This window comes from Pimephales promelas, chromosome 4, assembly GCF_988280905.1.
Source record: "Pimephales promelas chromosome 4, fPimPro1.hap1.1, whole genome shotgun sequence".
Lineage (NCBI taxonomy): Eukaryota > Metazoa > Chordata > Actinopteri > Cypriniformes > Leuciscidae > Pimephales > Pimephales promelas.
The window spans coordinates 43,767,103-43,793,276 of NC_142772.1; the positions used below are offsets into that span (position 1 = coordinate 43,767,103).

A 26,174-nucleotide genomic window follows, 5' to 3' on the forward strand; every position below is an offset into this window, starting at 1 on the left:
GAATTACTATAGTAGATTGTTAGAAGGGGGTATTCATAGGTTTGTTCACAGTGTGAGAGAAAAGCTCTACCGGAGAACATCCAGTAGAGGGCAACACAATGCTGAGTTTCATTATTGTGGACTGGGTTGTAAACATATCTTTATGTAACTCGGTGTCATATAATGCATCTGGTTTTACTTAATATGATTCATTTAGTGATATAGAAGGTTGTTTTTGGTTGAAGGTATTTATTTAGTATTTTAGTTTATTATATATAGGTGGGATGGACTGGGGCTTGGGGTCTTTTTAATATTTTGAAGAAAAAAAAGTCTCATAAAGTCTTTGAGACTCTTATGAGATTCTTATGAGACTCTTATAACAGCCGTTTCTGAAATACTCAGACCAGTCCTTCTTGCACCAACAACCATGCCACGTTCAAAGACACGTTTCTTCTCTATTCTGATGCTCAGTTTGACCTTTATCAGATCATCTTGACTGTTGTCTGATTAGATGTTTTTGTTAATAAGCAGTTGAACGGATGTGCCTAGTAAATTGGCTGGTGAGTGTAGTTAATATAGTACTACTATTGATAAAAAAATGAATAGTTGGAAATGATATGCACAGAAATATTTTGGAAATGTAATCATTTTTACCCTATAAAGTTCAAATTTGAAAAATCATTAGTCATAGTAACACAAATTATACATTGAATCTAATTTTCAGCAGTATATTTTTTTGTTGATTGTAAATTTTATTATATTTACAGTATGTTTTCATTGCAGTTAGCTTCAGGGCTGTATGCTACACTCTTAGAAGAAAAGGTTCTATATAGAACCTTAAAAGGTTCTATCAGCACTACGTATTTGGAACCCCTAAAAGGTTCTATCCAGAAGCCTTTTTAAGGGTTCAATAAAAAGAACCCTTTAGGGTTCTTTGTAACCAGGAAAAAGGTTCTACATGGAACCTTTTGGGTTCAGTCATTATCATTTGTTTTGTCCTTTCGGGATTAAATATTTCATATTATTGACAAACATCAAGACCCTAAAATGTATTTATGAATACATGTGTTTCAGGATATGGGGGTTTGAAAATGTATATATTTATATAATTTTATGTAATTATTAATCAATATCACACGAAGAGTGCCATTTAAATTTTTCTCCAAAAATCTGCATGATTAAAATGAGATATTAAGTTACTACAACAGTTTAATAAACAATAATTTAATTACAACTACAAAATGTTGCAGAATAATGTAAAGTATGAATGAATAATAGCCTATAAAGAATGTGCCAAAAGGGTTCTTTCTTGTCATTATAGAACCTTTTTTAGCATAAAAGGTTCTTTGGAGTTGAGTTAAGAACCGTATGCTTCATATATAGAGCCCCAATTGTTCGTTGTGTGTTTGTTTCTACCTCTGGAGGGCAGCAGTGCATTACTATGCTCTCTGAAATACAGCACAGTTTGATAATGGTGTTAGGTAACCTCACACTTTAAATGAACGGAAAGATCTGTCCTCTGCCTCCACAGCTGGAGATGATTGTTCCTGAAAAAGATTGGATTGAAGGAAGGGTTTCCTGCTCTCAGTAAAGTTTAAGATGTCACCAGTGTGTGAAATTAGAAGAGCTTGATTACTGATGCTAAATCCCTTGAAGGACTGGAGTGGAGCCTATAAAACCACATCTTGCACATAATATACACATACAGTTGTGGTCAGAATTATTGGCACTGTTGGTAAATATGGTCAAAGAAGGTTGTGAAAATAAATCTGCATTGTTTATCTTTTTGATCTTTTATTAAAGTTAATTATACTCGTTTTATTAAGTTTTATTAAAGTTAATTATACATTAATTATACTCGTTGGAGTATAATTAATGAATGTGGGGGATTTTTTTTTCTTCTTCTCCAAAACACGTTGGCCACAATTATTAGTACATTCTTAGAGTAAAATTAATTTTTTTAAAATTAATTTTTGGTATGCTTTAGCTTACCTCAAAGGCATCCAGGTGTAGGTGTCTTTGTTTCCACAGTATTTTCAATTTTGATATTTTTAGGTCAAACCGTTCTTGTCTGTCAGTCATATAATGCAGGTCTATGGTCACCACCTCAATTCTTCTGGATTCTGTGTTCAGATTAAACTAAAAAAGAGCTTTTTGGCAGCAGACCCACCACATGGGTCTGGTGTGGATGGGAATAAAAAGAACCCCATGTGTACAATCAAATATATTTAATGTTGTAGGCCTATTTTTCTGCCGGAGATCCTGGACATCTTGTTCAGATACAGGTGTCATGGATTCGATCAAATACCAACAGATCAACCAAAATCAAAACCTGACATAGAAATCTTATATGGAGACATGGTTGGTTCTGCCTTGTCCTTTCCAGTCCCCTGACCCGAACACAACTGAAGAGTAGAGCGTTTCAACATGAAATTAGGATCTGGAGAGATTCTGTATGAAGATTGGTCTCTGACCTCCAAACTCATCAGGCATTATAGGACTCAAAATCTTGGCAAAAGGAGGTTGTAAAAGTATGAAATGAAAGGGTGCCATTCTGGCCAATGTGGATTAGAGAAAAAGCTTTATTTAATGATGAGATTTCCCCCACGTTTTCAGTTGGTTTACTCCGAATGAAACATTACATTTTATATAGGTTAATAAAATGTCTTGAAGGAATTTTACAGGCTTCTTTGTTCGTATTTATCAAGGATCAACTCTGGGAAACTTAAAAATGTCCGTGTTGACCAAGAGAGGGCAGCAAAGCTTTTTCAAGTCTCATAGTATGTTGTGTAATTGTTAGAATAGAAACAAAGGAGAACTATTCTGGCATGTTCTTTTGCAGGTGAATTATATTACACATACTAGAGTGCTTTAAAAGAAAAGTAAACTTGCATTTGAGTGTTTGTTTGCAGGCTTTTCTCTGTCTGTTCAAATTGTGCTGGTATCTTGATTTGAAAAAAGTGTTAAAATGTAATGCAGTTTGTTGTCATTGAATCTCTTTACCAATTCCGTGGTACTCTCTCATTGGATATTGCTTTCCGCCATTGACTCTGTATTTGCTTTGAGTAGCGACAGCGCGGCCGCCCTGGAGTGCCTGGATTTTCTCAAACGTGGATTCCCGCTGTGATAGTGTTCAGACGGCCGATTGCACCGTTGAAAGTGAGATCAGGCTGGATTGCTTTGTTTAAAGACGGGCTTGGAAATGCTTTTAAGATGCTGATAGCTTGTTAAGGACACAGCACGGGCTCCGCAGGGTTCAGCAGAGGTGTCACACAAGGACTATACGGGGGATTCCAGCTGTCACGAGAGTGTGGTGTATAATTTAGAAATCGCACCTCTCTTCATCGCTCTCCATCTCCGTCTGCCACTATACCCTCCTTGTTCTCATCTCTGCTGTGTCTTTATTCAGATTTTGATTCATTTAAATGGATAGTTCACCTAAAAATGAGAATTCTGTCATCATTTAATCACTCTCATGTCATTCCGAAACTACTTGGGACATTGTTTATTCTGTGATCCAAGCTGCTTTTTTCATCCAATGAAAGTGAATGGGGACCAGGGATGTCGAACAAGATTATCAGCGAATAAAGACTTGTATTCTATGTCGGTCGGTCTGTTCCTGCACATAATGATAGTATTCAGAAGACTTAAAGGGATAGTTCACTTTGAAATACATTTTTGGTATGTTTTAGTTTACCTCAAGGGCATCCAAGATGTAGGTGTCTTTGTTTCCACAGTAGTTTCAATTTTGATATTTTTAGGTCAAACCGTTCTTGTCTGTCAGTCATATAATGGAGGTCTATGGTCACCACCTCAAAGAGCATGCACAGAGAAGTCCGAATTAAACAAAATGTAAGTACTGATGGCCTAAGATACGAAACGATCGGTTTGTGTGAGAAAACGAACAGTATTTATATAATTTTTACCTCTTGTTGCGCCCACGCCCTCAGATCGCTTGAACGTGGCTGTGGTTACAAGAGGTAAAAACGATATAAATACTGTTCGTTTTCTCACACAAACCGCTCGTTTCGTGTCTTAGGCCATCAATGTGTACTTACATTTACGAGTCATTAAATCATGTTTAATTTGGACTTCTCTGTGCATGCTCTTTGAGGTGGTGACCATAGACCTCCATTATATGACTGACAGACAAGTACGGTTTGACCTAAAAATATCTAAATTGAAACTACTGTGGAAACAAAGACACCTACATGCTTAAACATACCAAAAATGAATTTCAAAGTGAACTGTCCCTTTAAATATAATATAATACATCAGTCATCAGTCATATGGGCTACTTTTTTGAAGGTTTATTGAGCTTTGGTGACCATCCAGTCTCAGTTTATGAAAGAAAATATGATGTTCGGTTAAACCTTTTCTCTTGTGTTTCCATGTGATTTACCTCGCATTATCTCACGGCTCTCCAGAGAGAGAGAAAAAAAGTAATTTTGTGATTTTGTTCTTGTAGGCAGAGCAAAGCAGCGCAAGGGAATCAATCATCTCTCTTTTGTTTTGTAATACAGTTCAATTCAAATATATATAAAGCAAAGTTCTCCCAAATATATATATATTTTTAAAACATTTATCCACACTGTAATTTTAGGGGGTTGTGACTCTTTCAAGAACAGAATCTGTCGGCTGCGGTGACATTCCCTCGATATACAGGGATGAAATCACTTCTTCTGGCTTGAGGGATTTCTGTCTTATCTTTTAAAAGACATACACCATAGCGAAAGTGGAAAGTCACATCTCAGCCATTTCCCAAGACCTTTCAGTGTGTACCAATTTCACGTTCAGTATGTCAGCATTTCTATATCTACAGTTTATAAAGATCAGGTGTATAATACTGCTCATCTTGCTATTTTATTGACCTCCCATTGTTGGACAGAACTCTCTTCACTGGTCTTCATCAAATTCACTTTTGAATTTTTTTTTTTAAAAAATGTATTACTATAGAGCAGATGTTTGACCAAATCACCATAATTGGCATAAAAACATGTTATTTCCAACATACAGTGCCTAAAATTTCTCCAAATCCACATTGTACAAAATTATCTTACTTGTATGTATTTGCTCCAGATGAGTATGGTGGGTTTTCAAAAGCACTAAATAAATTATTAGTGCAGTTTTTAATCAATACCAAGAGTTAGAAAATGCTATTCACAGTGCCTCGTAGAGATATTTATTCACTTTGAGCATCTCTTGAACATTTAAACATTTTTTTTTGAGACTAAAGAAGAGAGATTGCATACAACTGACAGCCACACGTTTGATTTGAAGGCAGTGCCGGAGGCAACGCTCAGACACTTAAGAGTTAATTAAGCAAAGTAACAAAAGATGAATGCCTTAAAGAGTGTAATTCTGTTCAAATGTGTTATCTTGAGTCAGTTAGCATGCTGGTAAGTCACATTCGGGATTCTAATTGTGTCCTTGTTTTACCCACAATCCTCCCCTGCAGGTTTTCTCTGTATAAATGCTGCTTATCATCCATATTAGTGTGTAATTAGAATGTATGTTTTTAAATACCCACAAAAACAGTCATTCAAACAGCTCTATAATCTGTTTTTCAGAAGTCATTGCCACATATATTCACCCAAAAGTGTTTTCGTAAAAGAAACGCACAAGAATTTATATAAACCATGATGTTCTTACTTCTCATTATTATTGGCTTTAAACAAATATCCAAGGTTTAATGCAATTTAAGCTCTGTCAGCAGCATCTTTCCACGATGTTTGCAATCATTTCAACTCTTCCCTCATGTCATAAAAACAAAAGAAAATGTGTGTCCAGGAATTACTTAAAATGGGATGTTCCAAATGATCAGAAAAATTCCATTTAGAATGTTAGAAGTTTTGGTAACACTTTAGTTTAGGGTCCAGTTCTCACTATTAGTTGCGTATTAGCATGTATATTATGGATATTGGCGGTTTATTAGTTGCTTATTACTTATAAAGCATATTAATGCCTTATTCTGCATGACCATATACTTATACCTTACTAACTACATTGTAATGGATTTTTGTAATTTGAACAGTGTTTTACTGTATGCACAGTATAATACTGTTAAATGCACCAACAGTATAATACTGTAAATAGCCAAGGATTATGGGAAAATATCTGTTTACTACTGTAATTATTTTCTACTGTAAATCGTAAAAAAAATACGTAATAGGAAATCAATTCTAATACTGTAAATAAAAATACAGTAGCTAAATGATTATATATATATATACAGTGTTATTCCTGTAAATTAAAATATGGTACTTGTTATGTAAATGAAAAATACAGTACTCTTACTGTAAATATAAATACTGTATATAATTGTATAACTGTAAATGAAATTACAGTACTGATACTGTAAACACTGTTACAGTAAATTACTGGCATCAGCTGCCAGTAAGTTACTGTAAAATTTACAGCAACCTTTTTACAGTGAAATAAGCGAGATTTATACTAACTTTAAATAGATTTGGGCCTAAACTGAATGTGTGACTGAATTTTTGAAGTAGGAAAAGAAGTTGTCAGTAGAGCTTACTGTATACCGGTCAAAGTTTTTAATGTTTTTGAAAGAAGTCTCTTATATATTCACAGACTCTGTATTTATTTGATCAAAAACACAATAAAATAATGTAAAATAACTGTTTTCTATTCAAATATATTTTAAAATGTAATTTATTCCTGTGATGCAAATCTAAATTTTCAGCATCATTTCTCCAGTCTTCATGTCACATGATCCTTCAGAAATTATTTTAATATTCTGATGTGCTGCATTTCGTATTATTATCAATGTTAAAACTGATGTGCTGCTTAAGATTTTTGTGGAAACTGTGATGTATTTTTTCATCTGGATACTTTGAGTAGAACGTTCAAAAGAAGTATTTACTTGAAATGTTTACAGGGTTTCCGCGGGGCATTAAAAAGCATTAAAAGTCATTAAATGGATTTTGCGAAAATTAAGGCCTTAAAAGGCATTAAAAAGCATTAAATTTGATTCTTACAGGCATTAAATTTTTTTATAGTTTTGAAGAGAATTTTATACAAATTTATTTGAATATAGCCTTCATAATTAATAATTTGTATTTTAAGCTTCCGGTTCGGTACGCATACAAACCGAACGATTGCTTGGACAATTTTTCCTGCCAGCAAAATTCGTGCTGACGCGGCCAACACAACGTTGCGCAACATCAAATGGCAAGCGTAATGAAAGCAGAACGAAACTGCGCTTCTCGTTATGTGCTTCACGGATCGTTTATCAGTTCGGACCAGCAACATCTATGCAGCGCGAGCCGATCTCGATCAAGCAACACTGTTACTTCACAGCGCTAAGAGATCCGGTAAAGAAAACATTTGAATTCGCCACTGAGGTAATAACATCGCTGCGAGATCTAGTGAGAAGCGTTCACATTTCTCCGTTATTAACCGTAGATCTCTATTAGATCAAACAGCGCTGTCATGGAAACAGGAGAAACATTGTGCCGTGAATGAACTAGTACTTTACGTCCACAGACCAGCAACATTCACCATGGATTTAATATAGACCATTTCACAAGATGTAAACAACACTGGTCCAGAAGCACTTCCTGTTTCAGTTTGTAACTGTTTTCTTTATTTCACATGTAAAGAAAGCATCTTAAAGATGTTTGTTTAACTTTTTGATTCAGTTTTAAATGTTCTGTTGGTTGTATTTTATCCCAGCTTTTATGTAGTGTTAAAAAACTGAAACAGGAAGTGCTTCTGGACCAGTGTTGTTTACATCTTGTGAAATGGTCTATAGTAACACTAACTGGAACCAGTTTGGCTAGAATGGTGAAATGCTTTCAAGTACTTCACACATCTTTTTCCAGCACTTCAAAATTCAAATATTATATAAATAAATATATATTTAAATGTTATTTTTAACGTGATGACCAAAACATTATTTGTTCATCCTTCAAAGATGACCCCCATTTATAAACCTGAAAGTTTCAAGATCTAGGAAAACTCACACTTATTTAAAAATATTTTTTCTTTAAACAAATAGTAAATTTCTCTGGCATTTCTTTCTTTTTGCTGTATCGAAAATGTACCGAACCGTGACTTTAAAACCGAGGTACGTACCGAACCGTGATTTTTGTGTACCGTTACACCCCTAATATATATATATATATATATATCCGTGGTTAGTCATGGGTCGTGTATGGCATTATTTTTTTTTAAATGGCATTAAAAAGGCATTAAAAAGGCATTAAATTTCATTTGAAGATACCTGCAGAAACCCTGGTTTAAATCTTTTGTATACAGTATATGTTTTACTGTTGCTTTTGATCAATTTAATGCATCCTTGCTAAATAAAATGTATTAATCTTAAAAAAAAATCTTAACCCCTAAATTTTGAATGATATTGTGAAGTGTAACACATCAAATGCTGTTCATATGCATCTAAAACAAAGAAGTACACAGTTCCTCTTGATTTAAAGGCTGTATTATGTTTGGCTGAAGAGACTTAAAATTAAAAATATTTCAAATATTGTTTTGATTTGATACTTTAGTCATTCCTGTCTGTCAGGATTCTGCCGACTCTGGAGGGGTTGAGAGCCTTTATAATTAGCCTTGTCTTGACACAAATATCACTGCTAAGTCATATACATAGTCATCGTGTAATGCAGTCAAAGTCATATTGCTTTATTATTAGAGCAGAACCTAATTAACGGCATTGGAAAATGATAATGTATGGGCAAACCGCGGGGGTGACGAGTCGTCTTGACACCTCTCATGAGTTGTTTTGTGACATTAATGTCAGTATCTTCGACTTGTGATAATGGCATTGCTAATCGAGATGCTAATAGAAGTATCCATGTGTCCTTTTGTAGCAGTTGCATAAGGCACTGTTGCTAGGCAATGGTAACTTGTGACTGCAAATGTATTGTTTGAAAAATGTTGACATGTTTTCATTAGGATTTACTGCATGGATTATTATTGGTTGACGTTTTGTGTTCTGTAGCCTGGACATTATGTCATTAGTGGTGTTATAAGGCTCATAGTTAGGTATTTGGACCAACCTTTAACCTTAAAGGAACACTCCGACTTTTTGGGACTTTAGCCTATTCACCTTACCCCCCAGAGTTAGATAAGTCCATACATACCTTTTTCATCTCCGTGCGTGCTATAAGTCTGTTTGACGCACCCACCGCTAGCCTAGCTTAGCACAAAGACTCGATGTGACTGGTTGCAGCTTTCATACTGATCCAAATGAGTGACAAAATAACGCAAACGTTTTCCTATTTACATGTTGTGATTTGTATAGTCACATAATGTACAAATAACAAAGTCAAATGAGACACAGACATCTTTTAACCGTATAAAACCTGGGAACTATTCTCTGAAGGCGAAGCACTGCTACTTTGACGGCGTAATAACCGCATCACCGGAGACACGCCGTGGTGAGGAGCGGAGAGTTCGCTCGGTGTTTGGGTAGCTAATAGAGTCAGCAATTTATAAATAGTAAAAGCGTAGTTTAGAGTCATGGGTTTTCGCTCTATTGTAAATAGCTGCGACTGTAAACAGGGGAGGTAATACCATGTTTCACAGAATTCCAACTAAAAACGCTGACTGGATGAAGAAATGGCTAACTTACTCTGGATATTTATCCAAACACACCTAAGATTATCAAGGGACATTATGTTTGCTCGGTACATTTCAATGAGGACGACTATTTTGAAAAAATGGAATTTGCCACACGGACCATAATGTGCTAAAGGATACGGCCATCCCATCGATAGCACAGACAGGACAAGATCACCTGCGGCTGAAGTGTTCCGTTATGTTTTTAGATGACCTACTGTAACAGTGCCTTTAGCCAGATCTAATGTAACGTTAGTGACACTATTATATGATTAGGGTATGAATATGTTTTTATCTTGATGCGGTGCGGACGCGCTTGGGAAAAAAAAAACGAGCGCGTTTACCGCGTTGAACTTGCACCCTGCGCGCGGCGCGCCTAGTAGCCTAAATTTGAAATAACCATGGAAATAACGAACTTGAGCGTGCAAAAGGGTACGATAGGCTGTGAGTTCATTGTGCAAAAACAATTTGTGCTATTACTTTCCCCTTATTCTATCCTATAGTAATGCAATACTGTATATTATATAGGCAAATGTATTTACTGTTGAATACATTTGGTTCAGCTAATAAATTGCATTTAAAATATATTGATTCCTGTAATATTAATTATTTATTCATGTGATATTTATAAATCTGGGTGCGTTTTTGGTTGGAAATCAATGAAACATGGTACTGTATTACCTGGTCTCCCCTGTTTATTCTCACAGCTCATACAATAAAGCAAACACCCATGATAAACCTTGCTTTTCTATCTAACGTTAGAACACACTGAGCGAAGCGAACTCTCTGCTCCTCGTCACGGTGCGTCTCAGGTGATTGTTATCACTCTGCCCAAGTAGCAGTGCTTCCCCTTCAGAAAATATAGTATTTATACGGTCAAAAGATGTCTGTGTCTCATGTGGCCTTGATATTTGCACACTCTGTGACTATACAAACCACAACATGTAAATAGGAAAACGTTTGCGTTATTTTGTCACTCATTTGGATTAGTATGAAAGCTGCAACCATTCACATCCAGTCTTTGTGCTAAGCTAGGCTAGCGGTGGGTGCGTCAAACAGACTTATAGCACGCACGGAGATGAAAAAGGTATTTATGGACTTATCTAACTCTGGGGGGTAAGGTGAATAGGCTAAAGTCCCAAAAAGTCGGAGTGTTCCTTTAAGTAAGCAATTTGGTCATGTGCCTCATCACACACTGTTTGTGCTACAGACCTCAATGGAATTTTAACTTTGATATATTAGCACTTTAAGCAATGATTTAGACCCGGTAGGTGATGAAACAGTCAAAAAAATCCTATAGATTTGCATATCTTTATAAACGACCATGCAGAATACCATAGCAACTGCATAGCAATACAGTATGTTAACAACCACTCAAAACACCTTAGCAACCTCATAGCGATATCTTGTCAAACTCCCAGAACACACTAGCCTTGTGGCATCAAGTTTTGCACATGAGAGGAGTTGATTTGTAACTCAGAAATGCAATTAATCAGGAACAACGTTTTTAACTCTAACCAACACACGTCTTCAAGTGATATTAATTATGTAGGATTAAGTCTTTAACAATTGTTGCTTGCTTTAATAAGGCATTCATCATCTCATTCTCAGGAGAAGAAACACTGAGGAATTATTGATAGCTCTTGACACAATACTGCATAACAGACAGATTCATTCGCACCTTTCTGTAGCAAGACAGGTGAATCTTGAGGTTGAAAATTGACGACAGACACAACTACCATGGGGTGGTGAGATGAGGATGCTTAGAAAAATACATATAACATCTTTTTTTTTTCTGGAGAGCAAACAGTTCTTTAACAATCTTTGTACTCATTTCAGGGTGTTACTACCCTTATTCTCACTTATTAACTACTGCTTTTACCTTAATAAACTCCTAATTACTGCTTATTAATAGTAAGTAAGGTAGTTGTATAGGATTAAGGGATGTAGAATATGCTCATGCAAAATAAGGCATTATTATGTGCTTTATAAATACTAACAAACAGCTAATATCCTAGTATGTATATGCTTGCTATTAAGCAACTAGTTAAAAGTGAGAATTGGTCCCTAAACTAAAGTGTTACCCTTCTTTTAAACTAAAAATGAGAAAGTATATTTTTGATGTACTTCTTAGAAATTTTTTAAGTATAAGTTTTGCACTTAAAGGAGTAGTTCACTTTTAAAAAAACTTTTGCTGATAATTTACTCACCCCCATGTCATCAAGATATCCACGTCTTTCTTTCTTCAGTCGAAAAGAAATGAAGGTTTTTGATGAAAACATTCCAGGATTTTCTCCATATAATGGACTTCAATGGGAACCAAATGGTTCAAGGTCCAAATAAGAGTTTCATTGCAGCTTCAAAGGGCTTTAAATGATTCCAGACGATGAATAAGGGTCTTATCTAGCGAAACGATCGCTTATTTAAAAAATAAATAAAGTTGAAGTTTTATAAGCTCAAATGCTCGCCTTGCTCTGTTCTGTGATGCGCGTTCGTGACTCTCTTGTTCGAACTCGTTCATCAAAAAGAACGAATCTTTTTCCGAGTCATTTGGTTTATTCAACGAACGGAATGACTCGAAAAAATATTAGTTCATTTCATTTCGAACAGGAGAGTCACGAAAAGTGCAAGATGAGCATTTGTCATCTGGTGTTGTTTAAAGCCCTTTGAAGCTGCACTGAAACTCTCATTTGGACCTTGAACCATTTGGTACCCATTGAAGTCCATTATGTGGTGAAAAATCCCGGAATGTTTTTATCAAAACCTTAATTTCTTTTCGACTGAAGAAAGAAAAACACTACTCATTTAAGTATACTTGACTTATAGTAACAGAAAAGTCTAAATATATTTGGCCTATAGTTGTACTCTTTTAAATTCAAAATTTTAAAGATTTAAAATCTTTTAAATTGTCACTGACCCCAAACATACTGTAGTAAAGTAAAGTAAAGAATATCCGGTTAGTACTTGGTGTACAAGTGATGACCCTGGTGTAGTTTGTTTAAAAAGCATTTTTTTAAAAGTTATTTTTCTGGCTGACCACGTCACATGATTTTGTAGGAGTTTCCCTTTCAGAAGCAAAATGAATGGGAGAAGAGTATTTTAATGAATCTTGCAAGGTTTGCAGTAGTCAGTTTGGCTTTTTTACACCCCAAAAAAGCATGTCTTAACCCATTTTGCGCCTGACATGGCACTGAATTTGCTCATTGTAACTCGATAGATCGCTTGTTTTTTTTTTTTTTTAATAGCGGCTGCATGCTAACTTGCCCTGTTTAGTAAATCTGGCCCAATCTCTTCAACTTCATTCTAAGTCCATATATTGTCATTTCTGGTCAATGTCACACTTTTAAAATTAACTACACATTTAGGGTAATTGTTGTTTGTTTGTCACTCCTTAGAAATCGCACTGAAAGAAGGAGAAAGAAGTCGTTTAATGATCCTTCGAGGCTATATATGCAAAGTCTCAGCACTTGTCAGCTGAGTAACTGGTCATTGATTTCTCAATCGCGCACGCAACTAGACACGGCAAACTTCACACATCTCCCAGCGGGGTCAAGTGGTGTCCATGCCTGAAACTTTGAAACTTCGAGTAGCTTGTTTGTCATCTCTTTGCTGTAATTAAAAATGCTCATTTGAGCTTCTTCCAGGCCATGGGGTGGACTGAGAAGTGCCCTTCAGCTGTGCCCACTGGACCCCTCCTTACGAGTAGCAAACACTTATCTCCCATCATGCTCAAAGAGTGGGAGTGTGTCCCCTAGAGCGAGCGTGTCTTGTAGGGAGGTTGGGGGGTTGTGAAGAGCCCTTGGACTCATTTGTGCACAGTGAACTGTGACCGCTGAGCCGCGGTCCAGGTACAAACCACAAGAGGGAAGCTCCTGTAATGATGTTTGTGTGTGGAGTTGGTGGATTGTGGGTTCAAAGCAATTACTGGTTAACAGTCTTTGACGGAAAGAGAACATTTTTTGACTTTTCCCCCAGAAAGGGGGATTTTATTTTATAAACCATAACTTTTAAAGCTATATAGTTTTGCAATGTGGCCTAAAGATGACTACATTTACCCTGACATCCATGCATTCAAATCCGCCTTGTGATATTTTCTGACTTTATTCTTTATTAATAAAATGTAGGCAAAAAAATCCCCACCCTCAATATTTAGTTGAAATCACAGTTACAGATTTAAAGTGAATAAAACTGAAGCCTAAAGGTGTAGTCATCATGTGTCTGTTGTTCAGGGAATTTTCATGGATAAAATAGTCATTTCTATAGGAATCTTACAATTACAAATTGATTTTACAATTCTAAATGACATACTGTATATTTCAGAAAAAAAATATAATAAGAATCCGGTAACAATTTAATTAATGCCTTTATAATGCATTATAAAGGTATTTATAATGCATTTAATATTTTCATAAATAATGGTAACCAAAGTTTGACTGATTAAGGATTATTGAATCTGTTTTAAGTCTTTGTAAACTGATTATTGTGTTATATAATGTATCAAAACTGTGATTACAATTAATCATGAGAACATCCAATGCATTTTGAGGTGCATAATTAATGCATTAAAATACTTTTATAATACATAATTCCACTATTTGACTTTAATTACAGATTTTTGTGAATATTTTGAATGAAAGACTCATACTTACCAAGGGTGCCAATATTTGTGGAGCTCAATGAAATTGCGGCAAAGTTAACGTGCGTTTTGGGAACACATCATTTAATAAGGTGCAGAATTAAAACAATTTGCTTGCATGAAAAATTGAACCACTTTTACAATTAACCTGTTAGGCGATTTTGAAAAAGAGTTGATTTCATCGTACGGGTTTCCATCCATCTTCTTGTCGTTCAGCTATTCTAAATAAAGGCACCATCAATCAAATCCCGGCAGCCTTGCTGCTCTCCCGGAGTCGGAAACGTTTTCTTCAGCTCACTTACTTTTCATTCTCCTGAAAATACACATGCTCAGAAAATGGGTTAACCTGAAAAAACCCCACAGACTCAAGAGTTTAGACATCTTTAATGTTTTCTGTTTGTTCGCTGTAATGCAGAGTTTAACGTCAATGCACTGAAATTTACGTCAACACCACATTATTTTTGAGAGAAAGAGAAAGTTGGAGATTGTGAAAAACAGGAAATGATGGATGATGGTCAATCATCCTCTGGAACAAAAGGTGGATCACTAATAGATCAAGTTGACTGTGAGCTTTGTGTTTGTGTCATCTTTCGTTCTGCTATATTAATGGTGTTGGTGATTCTATTATGAATGGAATTTGCTTTAAGATTCAAAGAGGGTTAAATATAAGATTAATTTGCTCTTAACATAACTAAGGACTAATATAAAGGAATCTGATTAATGTTATAATGACGTTAAACTCTGGAACTACGCGCCATCATGGAGCTGCCCCTGTTCAAGGCCAGGTTGAAGCACCATCTTTTTAGATCAGCTTTTGACACTGGACTGACAGCTGATTAGCAAAATGATTTTATAGAAGTGGTGTTTTTTTTTTTTTCTGTCTTTTCTGTATTGTGTTTAACCCTTGTGCTGCATTAGATTTTTAACACCGTTGAGTGCATTAAGGACCAAAAATGGCCACATATTAAACATTGCCTAAAAATTATATATTATTATTATTTTCCACTTTTACCAAGTTAAATCTTTTAACCAGCATCAGTCCTCATCATAACTACCAAAAATGTATTCAATTTCAGGATTTTAACCCTTTAATTACCAGTTTTGTTTGAGAAACCATCGATTTGTATAAGAGGAAAAAACACAAAAATTCAATTATTTTCAATAAACTAAATGCAAAGAGAAAACTTTAGATTTGGATTATCACAGTCCCACTTTGCAAAAAATCCCACTTAGCGCGTTAGAGACCAAAAATGGCCACCTATTAAACATTGCCTATTGCCTAAAATAAGGTGCATTTCCACCCATAGGGAATAAATATGTAGTGGCGTCATCTGATGGAATACACTATATAATGCAAATATAATGCTTTTGCTTCAAAATGAAAGGATGTTTGTGCAAAAATCATGTTTCATGTATTACCGACAGCCTCAGATTTAAACAACGTTTTAATGGGTTTCAATGGGCCATTTTTGGTCTTTATGGTGCTGAGTGTTACTATTTGATCTACACAGTGTGTGTTATACATATTTTGCAAAATGGGATCACATTTTTTACATGTATCCAAAAAGTCACAATTTTGCCAAATTTCATACCATTTGCATTAAAACAGCCAAAATGGTCAAAGAAATTAAACTGCAAAAGACCAAAAATGTCCCTAATGCAGCATAAGGGTTAATGTTGTTGTTTTTTTTCTTTTTCTCTGTCCAGCGCTTTGATCAACTCATGGTTGTTGTAAAGCGCTATATAAATAAAAAATTGATTGATTGATTGATAATCTCAGATGGGATCATTTCTTAATTGCTTTAGTATTGGTTTTAGAGAGGGGCCATAGAGAAATCAAATGAGTGTTGACTTGAATGTATTAATGAATATGCATTGTTTTTGTTTTTCAAGAACAACTCGAGGAGGACCAATTACACAGTAACGGAGGTGAGGCACCGTCAGTTTCGTCTGTTGTCGTTGTAGTGTTTGCGTATCAGTCAACTTCAGTACTCTACATTCAGAATCACTTTGCTCTCAATCACACGTATCCTTTCATCTCTCTGTCTGTTTGTCATGATAGATGCAGTCTGAGTCTCTTCACTGTTGACATCCTTCATCTGGCACTTGGTATCAAACTCATCTTCTCTTCTCTTCTCTTCTCTTCTCTTCTCTTCTCTTCTCTTCTCTTCTCTTCTCTTCTCATCTCTTCTCTTCTCTTCTTTTCTCTTCTGTCATTTCATGCTGTCTCATCTCTTTCTGTTTGTCTGAAAAGGTTTACGAAGTCTTTTTTTATTGATTAATTTTCAAAGTTATTTAGGTAAACACTTGGACTATATATTTTTTATGAAGTACAAACTGATTCATATTCAAATTAATTCAAATTATTTTGAGTACATATTATGTAAAATAGATATATATTTTACAGATTTTTTATCAAGTTCAGTTTATTCGTTGAAACTGATTAATTTTCAAATGAATGATATTAGTAAATATGAAGTGAAAATAAGTATTCACTTTACAGATTTATTTTTTGTCAATTTAGTTCAATTTATTTGTTTAAATTGATTCATTTTCAAATTATTTTAGTAAATATTAATTTTACATTTTTTATTAAGTAAAATGTATTTGTTCAGATATTTTTTGTCATATTATTTGTGTAAATAAATAAATATTTATTTTACAGATTTGTTAAATAAATTTTAATTTATGTTCAAATTGATTTTTTCAAATAATTATTTTATTAAATATTATTTAAAAATAAATTAATTTGTGTCAATTCACTTTCTTCTCTAAGATATCGGCTTTAGGCATATAACATTTTTTTTGCCTCATCTCATCTTTTTTCTTCTCTTGTCATCTCATGTAACCTCAACTCACCTCTTCCCTTCTCTTCTTCTTATTTCATCACCTATTTACTTTTCTTATTACTTGTCATCTTATCTCATTTCTTCTTCTCCAGTGTTTCTTCTCTGATTTACCTGTTCCTCTTTATTCTGGCCAGTACAAACCTCCAACTCTCACACTGTGTGTCCACAGCATCCAAGCAGGACTGGTCCATTCAGTGGCCCACGTCTGAGTCGGGTAAAGAGAACACCCCAGTGGGGCCGTCGGACCCCAGTCAATGGGTCCGTCTCCAGCTCTCCCAGAGCCCCAAATTGCACTCGCGCTATAGCCAGCACTTGTGCCAGAGCCCCCAGGCCCTGGCGCCCCCCTTTTACTCCCCTCACCTGCACTCAGACCGGCTGACCGTAGACCCTCACTCCGGCCTCTTCCCCTCGCCTCTGGATACGGGACATCACTCTCTCCCTCCTTCCCCCAGACAGAGGCACTTTGCCCATACTCCTCCACGGACTCCCTTAGTAGTGAACACCATGACCCCTCCAGGGACGCCGCAGGTCAGGCGCAGGAATAAACTGAAGGCCCCCGGAACCCCCCCGCCCGCCAGCCGGAAGCTCATCCACCTTCTGCCGGGGTTCACGGCTCTGCACCGCAGCAAATCCCACGAGTTCCAGCTGGGGAACAGAATAGATGACGCACAGACACCCAGGTGAGTCACACTACATTATACAGCGTTCAGCGTAATGCATTGTAAACGTTGATTTGCCATGTTCGTCTCTAGCTCAGCAAAATCAAGCGAGCTGCTTACGCATTTTAAGGCATCATAAATATGCTTTTGATGCAAAAGCCAAAAGTTTGGAAGCAAAATTAGGCTTCATTTCTAAAATGCATCGCTCACTGCTCATGTAAATCCTCACAGTTACAATCCCAGAATGCACTGATTAATTAATCAGCATATATATAATTTTATTTCATAAAAAATATATGCAATTCCTCCATCTTGAATAAAAGTCAAGCTTAGTGCAATGAATTCTAAGATTGCTATATATATATATATTAATGAAACACTAATAAAACATTAGTTCTGTGTAATAAAACTAATACTATAAAAAAAAATTGTTACTTGTAATAAAACAAAATGTAAAAATGCTTAAGATAAACTAAAATAAAATAAGAAAGTATATCTAGGAAACAAGCAATTTAGAAATAAATGAACTAAAAAACTGAAAAAAATAAATAAACTAAATAATATGAATACAAATAAAATAGTAAAAATACTTAAGATAAACTAAAATAAATGTAAAAATACTTAAGATAAACTAAAATAAAATAAGAAATTATATCTAGGAAACAAGCAATTTAGAAATAAATTAACTAAAAAACTGAAAAAAATAAATAAACTAAATAATATGAATAAAAATAAAATAGTAAAAATACTTAAGATAAACTAAAATAAATGTAAAAATACTTAAGATAAACTAAAATAAAATAAAAAATATATCTAGGAAACAAGAAATTTAGAAACAAATTAACTAAAAAACTGAAAAAAATAAATAAACTAAATAATATGAATACAAATAAAATAGTAAAAATACTTAAGATAAACTAAAATAAATGTAAAAATACTTAAGATAAACTAAAATAAAATAAGAAATTATATCTAGGAAACAAGCAATTTAGAAATAAATTAACTAAAAAACTGAAAAAATAAATAAACTAAATAATATGAATAAAAATAAAATAGTATATCAATGATACTAAAATAACACTTGATTCAAACTGTATTTGTGTATTTTATTTTACTTTTTAGAGTATCATGATAATGGCAAACTATTTTGGAAAAATCTGAAAGCAACAGTCTCCTTGACGCTGTTTTTTTTTGTGTGCATGAATAATCAGTTTAGAGCGTAACGTATGAGGTTTCATGATGCACAAGTGCCTTGTGTTGTCTTGCGAGAGAGAAATAGAAGAATAGAGAGACGTTTCTTCCTAGCTTAGATCAGTAAACTGGATTAAATGGCATTAGATCAGTGATTACCAGTCCCCCTGCTCTGATGTGATCCAGACCCTTTCCATACCCCTTTAATAAGGGCCTGGACGCTGAGAATGCCAGCAAATAGGGAAATCCAATCAGGACAAAGCTTTTCCGATACCTCCACTAGACCTGATTTGGGATTTGTATTGTTCATTTGAGACTTGAGCAGAGGATAGTTTGTGAACAGGCACTGATATGTTTGCGCAAGGAGGTAGTTGTGTTATATAATAAACCCTTTTGTCATGAAACCATATATTTAGGCATGAACATGCATGGCATAGCAAAAAGTCCAAGCATATTTCACTATCAAGGCCCATTGCTGGATTTTAATGTATGACCAGCACTGGAATTCATTCATGTCAGCTAATCAGCTCATCAGTTGTGAATTCAGATCTACTACATTTTAGCCTCGGGTCAAAGGTGAGAACATTTTCTTGATCTAGTTTTCCAGCATTCTTGGTCTTATGTATAAACTAAAAATGTTTTGGTTTGTGAAATATCATGTAAAAAGCATCACTAATACATTTACATCGGTTGCCCCTGTTAAGATGTAGATGTTGGGCGTTTGTGTGGAAAATAGTGGATGCCAAATTACTTTTGCTGTCTGAACAGTTAAAAGGAAGTACAATGTATTTATATAGCACTTTACAAAAATACAATGTACAAAATACTTTAATAACACAATCATTAAGAAAACATTCATGAATAGCTATACACAAGCAAAATGTAAGATATAAAATATCCAAAACACACAAAAATACATCGTATTAAAGCATCTCTGTACAAATAAGTTTAAATGACATTTAAAAACAGACACACATTCAGTAGATCCAATATCCAGTGGCAAACTATTCCATAACTTTGCCCTTACTGAAAATCTCCTTTTGCTTTTCTCGGAACAGCCAGAAATTAGTTTAAAGAAGATCTAAGACATCTCTTTGTTTCGTAAGGTCAAAAGCTCAGGCACCAAACCATTTAATGCTTTGTATGTCACCAATAAAAACTTAAAATCAATCCTAAAATGAACAGGTAACCAATGTAAAGAAGCTAAAACAGGTGAAATATGATTAAAAAATGTTGTCTGTGTCAATAGTCTGGCCGTAGCATTCTGTACTAATTGTAAATGCGATAAAGTACGATTATTTAAAGAAGAAAACAAGGCATTACTTTAATGAAACCTGAGGATGAAATAAAAGCATGAATAAGCTTCTCTATATCATTAAAACTCAAAAAACACCTTTCTTAACTGATAAAAACAAGACTGAACCAACCAATCTTAACCAACACGACACTGTAAAAAAATATTTTCAAGATTTGTTATTACAACATATTTTCTTTTGTCAAATCAACTTTATAATAATTTATTTAGTTGAGATAACTTATTATTTTGAGTTTCTTTTCCAGTTCAATCAACTTAAAATTTTAAGGCAACCCAGGTTACTTACTTTTTTAAGTTAAACCAACTATTTTTTTTACAGTGTAGTAATCATAACATTTTTTCTTTTGTCAAATCAACTTAAATAATTTATTTAGTTCAGATAACATATAATTTTGAGTTTCTGATAATTAAATCATTCTCCTTCATTGTATTAACTCACTTTTTCCAGTTCAATGAACTTGAAATTTTAAGGAAATCAGGTTACTTACTTTTTTAAGTTAAACCAACAATATTTTTTTACAGCATAAGATTGGTGTCAACATAAACTCAAATTTCTCTTTAAAGCAGGGTGGATTCTGATTGGTTGTCAATGTTTTTATCGCTCATCAGCTGAAAAAAAATAATTCTGCTATATCAACTATATTTTTATCGTTATCTTATCGTTATCGTCTTTGGTGTGAATGGGCCTAAAGTCTCTCCAAAACACCTTTCCACAATTTATGAACGTTTTCATAATACAGTTTTTGAAACGGCTAATGAGCTTGTCTCTCAAACCCACATTGTTTCACTGCTATTGTTGAGGAGTACTTCTATATAAAGTCTTATTGGCTCATTATGGTTTGTTTCATCACCAGTTGCAGGACATTCTAGTCACAATTGTTTTATGGCCGTATTTACATATTTGCATAAGCTGATTGAGAAATGCTGCGTTTTCAATTCCCACCTTAATAAATGACGTGTGGTGTGACAGATATCTCATTAGAACAGCTGTTTAGCTGAATCAAAAACAGAGGAAACAGTTTCTAGAACAGGTAGTATATTAAAAAGTTTTACACCTATTTCCTATTTCAGTCACAATGGATTTGGATTTTCTGTTGATTTGATAGGATCACGACTAATGAAAGATGCTTGGCTTGTGTGCAGCATGTATGCAGATTGATTATGAATGTATCTTGGTGAGGCGCTGTCCTCCCCCGATATTGACAGTTTTAATGATAAATTGGAGAAAACCTGAACTGTCAATTAAGAAATGATTGAAGACATTGCTGTTAATAGGAGAATTAAAGTCAACATGAAATCAAAATGTGCTTTCTTTACGCATGTTGCTGGTCTTGTGACTCTTCAATTACACTAATTTTATTATTTACACTACCGTTCAAAGTTTTGGGTCTGAAAGATTTTTAATGAGTTTGAAAGAAGTCTCATTTGCTCAACAAGGCTGCATTTATATGGTCAAAATACAGAAAAACAGCAATGTTGTGAGTAAATATTATTCAAATTTTAAATAAGTGTTTCTGCTGTATTAGATTTTACAATGTGTTTTATTCCTGTGATGGCAAAGCTGAATTTTCAGCATCATTACTTTCATTCCTCAGCGTCACATGATCCTCCAAAAATCATATGCTTATTTGCCGCTCAAGAATTATTTCTTATTATTATCGGAGTTAAACAGTTGTGCTGCTTTTGGGATTCTTTGATGAATAGTGCCTTTAGAAACAACTGCATTTATTTGAATTGAAATGAGACTTTTTATTTGCATTTTAATGCATCCTTGCAGAATAAAAGTGTATATATATATATATATCCCATTACCTGAGACCCAGACACCACCTAATGAGATCCAGACCAAGGCCACATTTATGTGGTCACAAAAGGTCTCAAGACTAATACTGCCATATCATAACTCCAAATCTGCTTGTGTTAATTAAAAAACCCCAAGATAACACTCAAAAAATCATCTACTAATCTTTTATTGAAGAACTTTTATATTCGAGAGCTCAGGGACTGGTTGTTTGGAGTCTGAAATTGTGTTTCTCTTCAGGAATGAGTTCTGGATAAAATGTTCGGCGTCTCGAGGGACAGAAGTGGACATGTACCTGAGCTCACCATGTTTCTTCCTCATAATTACAGACCTTTTGACATCTCACATTAACCTATGACCCTCACACACTGAAACAGTCACGCTCGAACGCACACACACTTTCAGAATTCCTAATGAGGGATTTTTAATGAGACCGGACAGAGGAATTCTCTCACCATTCACTTGTGCATCTAGCATATGAGAAGAATCTGTATTATGGAGAATGTGTCTATCCTTTAGTCGTGTCATAAAGAGCTAACATGAATTGTTATTTTCTCATCATTCAAGGTGTCATTTGCACCGTGCAGCATTCTTTCTACTTGCCGGCTCCTGTATTGTATCGTGTGTGTGTGTTTGTGTGTGAGGAGATATTTTTGAAATGCGTTAGAAGCGTGAAATGCTTGGCAGCTGTTCTATTATATCTGGCAGGTTTGAAGACGAAAAACGTCTGGAACGGAGAAGCGGGAGATGATGAAATTAGTGTTGTTTGATTTGCATGTCATCTGATTCCGGCTTTGTGATTGGATTGTAACCGATAGGATTTTTTAGATTCTTTTGGCATTGTAATCTGTTGAATTTGATTTCATATACATATTCCATGGCATTGTTTGTGGTAGAGATCAGCCTAATCATCAACCATGTTCGACAGTATCGGCACTGGCTGTCCATCCCCAATAAGAGAAGTGTGTTTTCGATGACCTTTTCAATAGATGTTAGAGTTTTTTTAATGGTTGGGGGGTGAATTATGATGACATAGGAATTGGTTTAATCTTCGCAATTGTTTTACATGCATGTTGATGTTTATACACTCACAAATATAAGCACCGCAACTGTTTTCAACTTTGAAAATAACAAGAAATGTTTCCTGAGCAGAAAATCTGCATATTTTAATGATTTCTGAAGGATCATGTGACACTGACTGGTAATGATGCTGAAAATTTAGCTTAATCACAGGAATAAATATGAGAAAATAAAAACAGTTATTTGAAATTGTAATAATATTTCTCAATATTGATAAATTCAGCCTAAATGGCCATACGAAATTTCGTTCTAAAATATTTTTTAAAAATCATACCGACCACAAACTTTTGAACATTAAAGTATACACTCACCTAAAGAATTATTAGGCACTGCGCACTGCCGTCTCATGAGAAAACGCAGCTTTTTGATATAAAGTTTTCCTTGTTCCCGAATAGAAATATTTGCAAAGTATTTCTTCGAAATAAGTATTCGTAAAAACGTTATTTGAGCCTTTCCGAATACCGTATTCGGGTTCGGCTCCACCCCTCCCTCAATTGAGGTATGAAGCAAAGCATTTGTGAAGCAACAACACACACAACCTTGAGACAGATGGGCTACAACAGCAGAAGACCCCACCGGGTACCACTCATCTCCACTACAAATTGGAAAAAGAGGCTACATTTTGCAAGAGCTCACCAAAATTGGAAAATTGAAGACTGGAAAAATATTGCCTGGTCTGATGAGTCTCGATTTCTGTTGAGACATTCAGATGGTAGAGTCAGAATTTGGTGTAAACAGTGTTACGCTCCTTCAAACAAGTTTGTTTTAAAGGGGCAACATTGAGGTTGTGATCAGGAGATGGTGTACATTATAATGGCAAGAGACGACCCATACCCAGAGTTGTGAAAATATAAAGTATGATTTATTTGACAAATGATATTTTAATGCAAAAATAAATATAATAATAATAATAATAGAGTATAAGGACGTAAAGTGAAGCCAAATAAAAGAAAAGAACATAACAAACACCAATTAACTAAACCCCAACCTCTTAGCTAACTAATAACAAAAAGAAAATAAAAGACAAAGATCTTCAGCGCAAAGCGCCCTCTCTACCTGCACTAACTAATGACAAAACATACAAAGGTGGCATTCACTCTCTTACCTGGTGTAGTATACATCGAGTTTACTAGGTGTTGTTTTATGTACGTCACGTGACATTTTACCTGTCCAAATTACTCTTGGTAACCTCAAAACACGCCATCAAAGGCAGAACACGTTACAATTGGTAACCTCAAAACACGCCATCAAGGCAGAACAAAACAAAACAGAGTAATGTCTGTAACAGAAAAATAACGTACATACAAGCGGCAATCAACACACAGAAAGAAACAAAAGCTGTCTTGCGTTCTTCTCCCGCTTCCCTTTAAACTCGAAGGTTGAACTTGATAGGCCACGGGAGGGAGATGACGTCATGATGTAAATGAAGATTGACATCGCTCTCAACCAACAGCGGACAAGAGATGACGCAAACCTAAGAATAGGATAGTGGTAGAAGAGAGAGAAGAGAAATAGAAACCAAAAGAAAAAAACAGACTCGACCACAGGGACGTAACAACCGAATGAGAACATGGATCCATCATGCTTTGTTACCACTGTGCAGGCTGGTGGTGGTGGTGTAATGGTGTGGGGGATGCACACTTTAGGCCTCTTAGTGCCAATTGGGCATCGTTTAAATGCCACGTCCTACCTGAGCATTGTTTCTGACCATGTCCATCCCTCAATAGCCACCATGTACCCATCCTCTGATGGCTACTTCCAGCAGGATAATGCACCATATCACAAAGCTCGAATCATTTCAAATTGGTTTCTTGAACATGACAATGAGTTCGCTGTACTAAAATGGCCCCCACAGTCACCAGATCTCAACCCAATAGAGCATCTTTGGGATGTGGAGGAACAGGGGCTTCGTGCCCTGGATGTGCATCCCACAAATCTCCATCAACTGTAAGATGCTATCCTATCAATATGGGCCAAAATTTCTAAAGAATGCTTTCAGCACCTTGTTGAATCAATGCCACGTAGAATTAAGGCAGTTCTGAAGGCGAAAGGGGGTCAAACACAGTATTAGTATGGTGTTCCCAATAATCCTTTAAGTGAGTGTATATGTAATTCTCTACAGTATCTATATATATATATATATATATATACTGTATGTATTTTTGTAGATGTCAAATGTTTGTTAAATAACATAATTATACCATATATTAAAAAATATATTTAAATAGAATGGTTTTGGTGAATTTATAATTTATATGTATATTCCCGGGGTCATTTGATTCTCAGCCCATCTTTGCAGCGCTCAGCAGTCGTCATATTCTCCAGACCCGTCACCTCTTAAACTTTTCTTAGCGTGGAGTGGATGGCTATTAATTTTGCTTATGTACCCGGGCCACCTCACTCTCTGCCCTTTTCAAGCTGAGTGCTGCTCTCAGCTGTAGAGATAATTAGCAAGGCTTATTTGCTATGCTAATGAGCGTCAACATGCATCTGCATAAAGGCCAATGTCTCTGGGCCTCTGTGCTAGTCAACTACTTGATGAGCCGGAAGACAGTTGGCTACTTTAAAACTGTAATTTCACAAGTTAAATGTTACTCAAGTTTTAAAGAAGTTAGCCTACTCAGTCAAAATGCATTGAATAGTTTTTGAAGAGTTCATTTTCATTGGTGTGATTCCCAAGTAATGCATGAGGTTCAATGAAATTACATGCATAGTTATGTGTCTAAGTGCATTATTTTGTTTTAAAATCATTTGATAAATTCATGACCTATATCACTTTATTCTACAAAACCTATTTAGTTTGAATTAAGTTTTAGTACATGTAAATTGCTCATTTTATTTTGTTTTGTTATCTTAAACCCCCAACTCTCCGAACGAATAAATGTATATACGTATAGACTATTAAAACTATTTAAAATGGTGTCTTGATAATAAAAAAAAATTGAAAACAAAATACAATGGCATCATTTTGGTTTGAAACCTTTCATCTAAACTAATTTGATAAATATCTGTAGTTTTAAAGCTGTTGTGATACTTGAAACTTTTGTCTAGCAATTTGATCATC

The 26,174-nt window shown here is 35.0% G+C and overlaps 1 protein-coding gene across 5 annotated transcripts in view; it reads left to right on the forward strand.

The window, feature by feature from the left end:
* Positions 1-26,174, forward strand: part of ksr2 (kinase suppressor of ras 2) — a 104,718-nt gene that overhangs the window by 13,969 nt on the left and 64,575 nt on the right. For all 5 annotated transcript variants that reach the window (XM_089130557.1, XM_089130558.1, XM_089130559.1 and 2 more), the window contains exons 4-5: positions 16,109-16,144; positions 17,234-17,744. In XM_089130557.1, coding sequence (XP_088986683.1) covers positions 16,109-16,144; positions 17,234-17,744 — 547 coding nt within the window. The remainder of the gene's footprint in view (positions 1-16,108; positions 16,145-17,233; positions 17,745-26,174) is intronic.